Here is an 11,800-nt window from a genome sequence, read left to right as displayed (position 1 = left end):
TACGCGTAGAATCTGCCATTTAGAATACATACGAGCGAGTCGCTCGAATGGCGGCAGCCATGTTGCGCCTCCATTTTGAAAATACATGTGCCAAAGAGGGACATACCTGGAAATTCAAGCTTCGCCTTTCGCGTTTTGACACTCAGTGGCGCCGTGACGAATGCGAGGGGGAGATAACTTGCGACTGCCGGCAGATTTGAAATAATACGGCCACCGTAGTTAAAACGCCCCCTCGGAATGGGAGGGGCTAGAAAGTAATATTCAGTTGGTAGTCATAAACAATTTCACCGCTAGATGGGAGAAAATCCTACACAGTGTAGCTTTAATCTAACGCACCCAATTCAGGTCATCAGCTCATTCGTATGGACTTCAAGATCTGAAATAGGTGTCAGACAAAGGAGAGATTCAAAAATGTGTATGCATGTGGGGTGGGGTCCAAGAACGTGGTTGAGAACCCCTGCTCTAGATAAATGATTTAGCAAGTGCCAAGCTGGGTTGATAATCTAATTGAATGTTCGGCAGTAATATTCAGAGAAACCACAGCACCAAGCTACTAATAAAGATCCAACTTTATATAAAATATTGTTTTATCTCAGTGAGCAGTGGATGAGCTGCATGAGTGTTTCTGTCATAGTACGTCTGATATGAATGAAACTGATTTCACGCAGGAGTATTATCGTACATATCTAGTTGAAACCAAACAGCTATGATTACATAAACGTTCACAAAGGAGCCTTTCACACAAAGTGTCTAAAAGCTTAATGTTTTTCAGCTTGTTAGGGCAATATAAAACACAGTGTTATTACTGCAAAAGATTAATTGGTCAAAGATTTTTGTGTGGTGCATGTTTATATAGAAAAACAATTGAGTTGAACGCAAAATAATGCTCTGTATGAACGGCCCCGGAAAAGTAAAAATAACAAAACCAGCAGTGGAGGACTTTGAAAAGACATTTAAATGTTCATAATATTAATTTAAAATAAATAAGTACATCAGTACAATGTTAATCCGTAAGTCAACAGTGTAAACAATCAAAATAAAAATACAAGTAATTTCGTGCCATCATAAGGACAGAACTGGAAGCCACCATTTCATGTCGTAAAAAGAATCATGGTTTGTTGTAACAGCTGTTGCTAGAAGAGAACAATGACTCAAATGCCAATGCCGTGCGCAACGTTTAAACTGGAGATAATAAAGTGTTCATGCAGTATGCTGTCTTGGAAGAGAAGTAAGTGTTCATCAAACCACATGCGAGAAGGAGGCAGTGATGGAAGGTGAATGGTGTAGAAAAACTGCCAATGTTTTAAACTTTTGGAAACTACTAAAAAATGTAGGCTCGTGTCAAATTGTTAGGTGGCTCATGATGCAATTTAGTGGAGTAACTATCGAGGAGTCATTGTGAGACCTGAAAGTACTTTCTGTGGAATCTTCAAGTAGTCCTTTGAGAATGCCTTGTCTTAAGTCTCTACAACACCCAAGACAAATTCCTCAGATTATATGTGATAGGTGTAAGCGGTCCATTTCTCAGTCTGACTCAATGGCTTTATAGGGTTTATCCTTTTCTAGAATGTCAGTGTAGCAGGCAACTGAAGATAAGAGACAGAATGCTTGTAAAGAGTAGCATGACTCCATGGCCAAGGGGTCCAGGTAAATCACCACTACTGGAATCGGGTTTAGTATCAACGGCACTGCGATCCTGCACCTGTTTTTCTGCATGATGTTCCGCATAGGCCATGTACAGCTCGACACATCGCCGTGCTTTCATTTGCTCAATTAGCACAGGATAGCCAATCTCCATAATGCTAACAGTGTCGCTGTCATCATCACTGGCTCCTGCTTCTCCTTCCTGGATCTGCTTTTGAGGTTGACTGGATATTTCGGCTGGGTTTGAGACTATAAATGAAGGGGGATCTGTACTGGCTCTTTCAGCAGTGCTGTTGTTGCTTGTGGCATTTTCTTGAGCGCCGTTAGGATCATCTCCTACTTCTGCTGCTTGAGCCTCAAAGAGGTCAATGGATCTCCTTGGTCTTTCTTCCCGAAGCAAGTCAGTCCTCTTCATACACTTGTCCATGTACTTCTCATAAGACTCTGGTGGAGGATTCTGGAAGATGTCATAAGGGTTACCATTTCCTTGTCCTGTAGAGGTCGATCCTGCTTCGCCTCTAGAGGTCGATCCTGCTTCGCCTGGCTTGCCGCCTGGGGAGTTAGGGTTTCCATTCACGTTACTTTCGGGGGGAGTTTGGCCATAACGTTTGTACATGTAGTTATTGTAGTAGTATTCCTCCTGTGGATTGTTGAAATTGAAGCGGGGACGAGGGAAACTTCCCAGGCCATATCCCAGAGCCATACCGGCCACCGCCCCTACGCCAGCAGCCATAATCGCCTGCTTGCCAAATCCCCTTGAATTGCTATTAGGTGCCATTCCCATGCCCTGAACTGACTGGGCAAAAGGTGATCTGCCCCCTTGCCCATAGCCACCGTAATTGCCCCCATAGCCTGGGCTCATGATTTTGTTGTTGGGGTTCCAGTAAGGATACTGTGCTGCTCCTGGATATCCACCTGCCCCTGCCCCTGCAACCCCTCCACCAAACTGGTTAGGGCTGGAACCTCCTCGGACTGGATAACCTGGATAAGAGCCTCCAACTGGATAGGGGTTTCCTCCGGCTTGTCCAGGATACCTGTTGGAACCTGCTCCCCCTGGGTAGCCACCCTGTGCTGGGTAACCACCTTGCGCTGGGTAACCACCTTGGGCAGGGTTTCTACCTTGGGCTGGATAACCACCTTGCGCTGGGTAGCCACCTTGGGCTGGATAACCACCTTGTGCTGGGTAGCCACCTTGGGCAGGGTTTCTACCTTGGGCTGGGTAACCACCTTGGGCTGGGTAGCCACCCTGGGCTGGGTAGCCACCTTGGGCTGGGTAGCCACCCTGGGCTGGGTAGCCACCTTGGGCTGGGTATCTACCTTGGGCTGGGTTTCCTTGACCTGGATTAGAGCCAGCTGGTGGATATCTGCCCTGGCTTGGGTACCCGCCTCCACCGGGATAGGGGGGTGGATTCTGGTTTGGTACTTGAGGTTGGCGAGGATAGTTTCCAGGGGCCGAATTTGTCCCATGTGAGGTGCCTTTACTGCTGCTGCTGCCACCTTTGCTGGAGCCACCTTTGCTTCCTGTGCTGCTTCCACCTTTGTTTGAGCCAATTTTGCCCAAGCTAAATCCGCCTTTACCACCTCCGCCTCGTTTGGCCAAAACGGACACCACAAGAGCCAGGCAGAGAAACAGTACAGTTAGGCGACCCATCTCTGTGGAAAAAAGAGAGAGAGGTTCAATGAAAAGAATCAGAGATCATTTTCAAAGTTATCAATTTTGGTATGTCACATTTACATACCATGACTGGTTATGCTTAATAGTCTGATAATGTAATTATTAATATTAAAGTTGCACTTGATACAGAGACAATAACAGAAATTCAGGAGTGAAAATGTGAACAGAAACAAGGCCTTCACTGACCAAACAACAATGCTTATGACCAAACTTAACTCATGACAAAAATGCTATAGTGACGACTGGGTAAAGTTTTTCTTTTGCGTTCAAATGGAATCTCAAATGAGTATATCTATGAACTAGGGCTGTCACTTTTATGAAAAAATCCTGTTCGATTTTTGAGACATAAGTGTTCATTGAATCGATTGTAAAATCGATTTTCCATGTCTAAAGACGTTTCCATTTTAAACGCAAAATGTGGGCAAATCCACGGACAACGAACAGGCATTAGGACGAACGTAAAGAGGGCGCTTGAGACGCGCACAAGTCTGCAATATTTCTGATGATTTATTAGCGTGAAGTTTCGTACACAATGACAAACAGGAGAGCAACATTCTCAAAATCAATAAGCAGAGTGGACTGCCATAACATCAGTGAAAAACATTACCTCAGTCTTCAACATGGCTGTGTTTACGATTAGAAATGTCAAACAAATTTTGCCTACGTAGGCGATTGTAGACGCGTAGCCCGAATTTGTATCTGAATGCATGAGACTGTCTGCATACCGGCAGAATTCACAGTTTTGTAGTAAAAAGAGACGCATTATGCAGAAGGATAATTTGCTGTTATGCGTGTTTGTCAGAGCCTGCCTTTGCTGTATGAAGCGCGTTCGATTCCCTATTTTCATTTTCGAAACTTGCGTTGGTTGGTCCAATCGATTGTGCAATCGATTTTCGAACATAAAGTGACAGCCCTTCTATGAACTAGCGATTTCAAACTGCGTCATAGTTGTAAAGAGGATTGGCTCGTTCCTACGATGGATATCAACATCTTGTAGTAAGTATATACACACTAGTGCTGCACGTTTAATCATATCGCAATGTCAAGCCTGTACAATTATATGACGCAAAATGCTGCGATTTTATGAAATAAATAAATAAATGCATGTGTGGACCCATTCTCTCTGAGAGCTGTTTGCTAATTTTTTAAACCGCTAATAAAAAGAAGACCAGTCAGTTTCAGTTTAGGCAGTGGCATGTGTGGCGGGTATGGTCATGTTGTGACTTTTTCCGGTTTGCAGTGCGGAGAACAGGTGAAGATGGATGCCTCTGTTATATGGATGCTACCTCTGTTATATGGCGATATTTTGGCTACGACACAGAGCAGAGAGAAGTACTGTGCAGGATTTGTCAAATTAAAGTTGCTACATCACGTGGCAACACAACAAATTTATATCAGCACCTGAAAAGTATGATGAATGCCTGACGGTGAAAGCCCAGATTAGTAGAGAAACAGCTGAACAAAACAAAGAACAACCTGTAAGCTGAACAAAGCAAAGCACAATTACAGATGTGTTTGCTAATGTCGCAACATATGAAAAGTCTTCACAGAGATATAAAGGAATCAGATACCCATATACACCGTTAGCAAAGGGGGATTTCAGAAAATGAACCACACACTGGACAAGAGGTACCAGCTTCCCATCGCAAAACTATTTCTCTCAAGTTGCAATCCCTAAGCTTAACAACAAATGCGTGGCGAGGTTCAACTGGAAATGGCTACGTTGACGTTCTTTTCTACCACTTCGGACCTGTGGTCAGGCAGGACAACTGAACCCTATATTAGCCTAACTGTGCACTTTGTTGACGAGGAGTTTGAACTGAAAAGTTGTCGCTATCACAACAAACAACGGCACTAACGTTGTCAAAGCGGTGGAGCTTAATTAGTGGACTAGGTTCCAATGCTTTGGGCAGAGACTTCATCTGGCCATCGTTAAGTTAAAGGAGAACTCGGCAACTCTAGCGAACTCTAGTCACTTCTTCGCTGATTTTCCCTTTTGTTGTCGCATGTTTTCCCCACGAGCTCCCCCTACAGCTGTGGGGGGGCGTATATGTCACAACACGGTCGTAAAAAACTCACTTGCGGCGGCCTCCTCCCCCTCTCTACCGCTGCTCATGTGCGTTTGTTTTGGTCGGAGCAAGCCAACTGAATCGTGTGGAGCTTTGTCTACCGAGGTGGGTAATCTGGTAATACATCATACATGCGTGTGTGTTTATGTTGAATTGCCGTAAAGCGATTCGTGTTTCGCGCTCGTTCTCGTTCTTGTTCCCGCTTCTCACGAGACTTCCAATTTCTATTTTGCCGGGACGCTAGTCCCCAAGTTGCAAGGTTGGTTTTCCGCCTGGGAACGCTGGGGGGAGCGGGGAAAGTCACCAGAATCACCAGAACAGGTTGTTTAACCATCCAAATGATTTCTAGACAGTTTTATTAAGTTAAAAAAGTTACCAAGTTCTCCTTTAAACTGATTTCATCTTTTGTTATTAGGCTACTGCAAATAGCGTTGCACGATGTACCGGTACTAGGAAGGTATCGCGATACCCTGCTATTAAAAACGATACGATATTAACTTTTATTAGTACCGGTACTTTAAGAGTGACAGTAAATAATAAGAGCAGTATTTCTTAATTTGCGTAGCTGTGTGACAGCAGGAGTCAGGATGTGTACATTCACTACTAAACAACGGAAGCAGAACAGTAAAATATATACGCGCAGCACTTGACAAAGAAACGTGCATGCATGAGAAAATAAAGCGCGGGACGTGCTCACGCTGCCGGGCTCACTCCTGAACAAAAGTCAAAATTTTGGTATCGTGACAACACTAACTGCAAATATTGTATACCATTTTACTTTTAAGAGTACAATAGTCGGCATAGAGAATTATGAGGTGGCCGTCTCCGTCAAATTTAGTGCCGCCTCCGACTGTCGACAAAACTATCGACTACAGTCACATGCTCGATACCTCTAATCGCCACGGTTCTGTTGCGGGATCCCAGCCTGCATCCATTCTCTAAGCGTTCGATAGTGATGCGCGGATCACGTTATACCCGCGGATACGGATCAGAAGGGCCAAGTTATAAAAAATAACAAATTAATTTCGGGTGGGTCGCAGGCCGATGAGATATAAATTATTAAAGTAAGACACAGAACTCTGATTTCATGGTAAAATGCAATGAACGTGCGTCACTTACTATTGTTTTCAACAACGCATTTCTCTTCAGGAAAAAGCAATCAAGGAAAACATGCCTAGAGGTCCTTCTAGTGGTTCACCTCTACATCTACATTTACATTTATTTATTCATTCACCTCTCAAGTGATAAGTAGAGCTTTTTAGAAAGAGGGGTTACACTTTATTTTAAGGTGTCATTGTTACAGTGTAATTAATATATTTAAGTACTAAGTAATATTAAGCAACTAATAATAATAATTCATTACATTTATATAGCGCTTTTCTCGACACTCAAAGCGCTTTACATAGAAGGGGGGAATCTCCTCAACCACCACCAATGTGCAGCATCCACCTGGATGATGCGACGGCAGCCATATTGCGCCAGAACGCCCACCACACACCAGCTTACTGGTGGAGAGGAGACAGTGATGAAGCCAATCAGTATATGGGGAGGATTAGGAGGCCATGATGGACAGAGGCCACTGGGCAAATTTGGCCAGGATGTCAGGGTTACACCCCTACTCTTTCGAAAGACATCCTGGGATTTTTAATGACCACAGAGAGTCAGGACCTCGGTTTAACGTCTCATCCGAAGGACGGTGCTCTTTTGGCAGTATAGTTTCCCCGTCACTATACTGGGGCATTAGGACCCACACAGACCACAGGGTGAGCACCCCCTGCTGGCCTCACTAACACCTCTTCCAGCAGCAACCTGGTTTTCTCAGGAGGTCTCCCATCCAGGTACTAACCAGGCTCAGCCCTGCTTAGCTTCAGTGGGCAACCAGTCTTGGGCTACAGGGTGATATGGCTGCTGACACATGTACTTACTATAGGGATAGGGTAGGTTTAGGATTTGGTTAGGTTTAGTTGCATGTAGGATTGATAGGGTAGGTTTAGGATTTGGTGAGTGTTAGTTGCATGTAATTATGCATAATTTACTGTTATTACTATAGTAAGGCCTAAAAAAAAAAAAGTTTGGTTCCGGTTGGTTGTCAGTTGAGGTCATGGGTCGGTAGGGATTTTTTTTTATTTTTTTTATTTATTTATTTTCCTCCAGTGGCAGTTTTACACGCACACACACACGCGCGCTGATTTTAAATGTGTGTACCGGTACTTTTTTCTACTAAAAACCAGACATCTCAAGCAATGTTTCATCTAATATCTTTAATAGTATTAACCTCAATACAAATCTTCTCAGAAAATCTTCAAAATAAAATGTAACAATTCAAACCGTTGAACTTAAGGAAACTTATGGCAGCCATTGACTCTGCTCACTAAATACCTGAACTGAAATAAGGACGTCACACCACTGACAACCGAACCAAGCTGGTGAGCTGGTGTCGACTCGACACCACATCGCTTGCTAGGTCTGTCCATTTCTCAGCTCTGTCGACTTTGCCGGCAGCTGATACGAATCTACAAGAGCATTTTTTGACTTCTTGAAGCACGGTTTCAAATGTTTTTAAACCCAATTTTACAATTTTGGTTGACATGCTAGTGTTGCATGGGCAAATAATTATCACGTTACACATGTCCATCATTGCAAAAGAAAGAATAATATGTTGATATGGACTAGGCTAAAGTTACGCTACTGTATTTGATATTACTAATTTACGCGGGCGAATCAAACTTTTACGACAGTGATTCTGTATTCCCGTTTAAAGTCTGTTGTTGCCATAGACACGCAAAACGCACACACACACGCACACACAAAAAGCCTTCGCGGGAGTTTGACAGGCGATCTCATAGTAGATTAACATGGAGGATTTGAACTTGAAAAACGGAGTGTACAGACATCTTTTTGTAGTCAAACAACATTCTTTGTTATGTTCATTTATGTGGTTTATTTGATTTTGATGCTATAAATTAACTAGAAGCAAGAGACGATCAGTTAGTTTTAACTGATGATCTAACTTACAGCGATCTGTTCGACACATTCAAGAGCCTCAAAACGGTATTTATTGTTTACATTTCTTTAAAAAATGACCACATTTGAAAGGTGAAATAACCAAATGAGACTTTGTTTCATATTAAAAGTAAGCTGGTAATGTTAACTATGTCCTGTCTGTCACTCTGTCAGCATGTTGTCGGTGCCCTCTCTGTTCCGCGATATATTGTTGACTCCCCCCCCTCCCCCCGTGTTTCTCTTAATGTTACGATTTCCAAACCTTAAGTTATAGCTCACTTTAGGAATTGACAGTTAAAGGGTTTTGATGCAATACTTAATGGTTTTTAACGGATTACTTAAGTGTAAAACAGCATTTAAAGGAAACTGTAATTTAATTAACGATGTGTGAAAGACCGTTCTTCCCCAGTCTCATAAAATAAATTTGGGTCGCACATAAATTGACAGGGTCGGTCGGAAACCGGAACCAAACAAATTTTTTTTTTAGGCCTAAGTACATGTATCATATGTAACAAGGACACTGTAAAATAAAGTGTTACCGAAAGAGGATTTGGAAGTACCAGTTGTTGCTTTTTTTTTCTCAACAGTTTTAGTGGTTTGATTGAGTGAACCACACATTTATATCCAGTTTCCTTTTTGAAAGAGTTTGTACAAAGCATATGTTTGTTTGGACAGAATGTTCAAAATATCTTATTTTCATGAACATACAAATTTTCTTATTCATTGTTCTATTTATTTTATTAAGCTGTACTATTGGGACAATAACAAGTTTGCAGTAATGCAAAGATGTTATTATTTATTTTTAAATTATTTCAATTTGAAAACATTTAGTTGTTGTTGTTGCTAGTTTGAGTTGAGAAATACACATTTCAGCATTGTCAGCAATCTGTGTGTGGATTTTCCTTGAGAACCAAGCAAGTTGACTCATGATACCATTTGTTTATTATATCTCAATCGCAATATAGACTTAAATAATCACAATATGACATTTTCCCCAAATCGTGCAGCCCTAATACACACTAAATAGCAATAAATATATAAGACACTATTTAAAGCTTTGGAATCTGCAGAAGGTAAATGAAAGCTGGATGGCCCACAGTGACAGACAATGATTATGCTTTACATTTTTTTAAGCAAGTAAAGCAAGAATTCAATCATAAAAAACTAAATTATATTATCCCCACTGAGCTACACAAACCTAATCAACACTGAAATAAACATTAAGAAACTGACACTTCAGATTTAAGTTTAAAAGTGTCAATGTAGCTCCATATAAAAGAGACTGTGTTTACTGGGCCTGTATCTCAAGCACCTATAAGTCAAACGCCCAATTACACAATTAAGATTTTCTTTGGCATGGTGACTTCAAACATCCAGTTTCCAAATTATCTCAAAATTGGATCATTTTTGTAGCTTCCAAACTAAAATTCCAGCATCATCAAAATTTTATAATAGTTTTAGGGTAGCAAATGAACACATTAAAACCACACACACAATGAATATTAGGGTGGGGCAAGTTTTTAAAAATGGTAGAAATGTATAGAATGATTTTAAAATTTGTTGCCTTTTATAATTTTTGATTTAACATTTTAATGCCCTTTGTGAGTTTTCCCCATATAGTGTAACATTAATAGGGTCAACATGAACTGTATATATGAAGAGTTCAGATGCAAAAGCCTCTAAGTGCCATCTGCCATCTAAGTGCCATTCTTCTAGAATGATCTTTTTTTTTTTTTTTTTTTTTTTTTTTTTTTATCAAGGTTGTATATTTAAGTTCAGTAATTTCACTTAGCCTAAATGACAATTAATAGGTAATTTTCATTGCCATTTAATATATATATACGGTTGAAATGGTCAATAGTATTTGTTTATTTATTTTTTTTGGAGTAAAGACGTTATAGTTTGGAGCAATATTTGACAATTCTGAAAAATAGTCACTGGAGTAAAAAAACGTGACTTGCCCCCTATGTGCTCAGATTTGTCCACAAATGTATGACGTCACAGTGTTTTATTTCACTATTATTGTCTAGTTTAACAACCCATCATGCTCATCTGAGTATCTTAGTACACATGCCTGAGGACAAACGTATTTACAGTAATGACAACGGTTAGTGTGTATCGGTATATGAATCTCTATGGGTGTGTGTGTCTCTCGTTGTATGGAGGCCATTTCCAACATCTATTCGCGGATTTACGTCAGGATGCGATAAACAATATCCATCTAAATACTCATATTTGATATATCTGAATATATCAAACTAAATTATATCACCTAATATTATATCACCAATAACAACAACAACAAAAACACCACGCAGTTTTATTTTATTTTCCTTTTATACAACATATTATTTAATCGTTCACGGGTGATGAATGTGTTGAATATAATATGTAAATACTGGAAGTCGATATGCCATTATATAATAAATGTAAACAAAATCAGGGCGTCTGGTCGCGCGCAAATTCACAAATGCTTTAAATAGCGAACCTATATTAGGCGTGTTAACAGCACCTGTTATTATAAAACAAAACGAGTAGCTCCAATAAACCAGTGACTAATCATAACATAATAGCTCTGTTTTCATTAATAACAAACCGTGTTTTAATAGTTAACGTACCTTTGTGTTGATTTCAGAGCGTTGTCCTGGGAGAACGTTTGCCCTGGGATGCGCGACGCCGTTAATGACGATGAAACTTTCCACTGCTGTGCGCGCTCACGAGATGAGGGCATGCGCCCTCTGCGCATGCGTACTGGTCGTAATCCTTCCTCTGACACCATTTCAAAGAGTATAGAAGTAACAAGAGGCGAAACTCAATAGAACGTTCCATTGCAACAAACTCCCCCATGCGCAGAGCTGCAGCGCCGCCATCTTGGACTGAACGCAACACAGCTGTCATAGGATTGAACGATACCGGCTCAAATTCAAAAGCGGTTAAATGAACTAAAAAGTAGTTTCTAGTTTTTAATATCTCTAGAGCAGACATCCCATGTCTCCCGGAAGATCCGGGAGTCTCCCGCATATTGATAGCGGCTCCCTGATGCCCGCAAATTAGCTATAATCTCCCGTAATCTAGAGCGAGCGAGCAAGAGCGCGCAGCTCCAAACCGTGTCCACACGGCAGAGAGGGCGAGGAAGCGAGATATCAACATATCAACCTAAAATATGGAACACAACTTGTTCAGATTTTTTGCTTTCATTTTCTTGCAGTTCTAAAGTAAAATATATTTTGTAATATATATATTTTATATAAAATATAAATAATTATATTTTTTAAATTTGTACATTTTAATAAACTCAAACTTATATAACTTTTTTCTGTTTCACTTTCATAATTTATTTCACTTCAACAATAATCTGACAAATTAAAACAAGACCAACCATAGGTCTAAATTCCAAAGCATTCTTGAA

General features: G+C 40.8%; 1 protein-coding gene across 1 annotated transcript; it reads right to left on the bottom strand.

Moving 5' to 3' along the window:
* Positions 1–934: 934 nt before the first annotated feature.
* Positions 935–11,517, bottom strand: prnprs3 (prion protein, related sequence 3). The gene is made up of 2 exons (XM_081356050.1): positions 11,010–11,517; positions 935–3,297 (listed from the first exon to the last, which is right to left on the bottom strand). Exon 2 carries the CDS (start codon positions 3,293–3,295, stop codon positions 1,571–1,573), a length of 1,725 nt encoding a protein of 574 aa, XP_081212176.1. The 5' UTR covers positions 3,296–3,297; positions 11,010–11,517; the 3' UTR covers positions 935–1,570.
* Between the last annotated feature and the right edge of the window lie 283 nt (positions 11,518–11,800).

This window comes from Scardinius erythrophthalmus (assembly GCF_964197995.2).
Source record: "Scardinius erythrophthalmus genome assembly, chromosome: 24".
NCBI classification, from domain to species: Eukaryota; Metazoa; Chordata; class Actinopteri; order Cypriniformes; family Leuciscidae; genus Scardinius; species Scardinius erythrophthalmus.
Note: the sequence above shows the minus strand (reverse complement) of the source record. Positions and strands in the feature narration are given on the sequence as shown.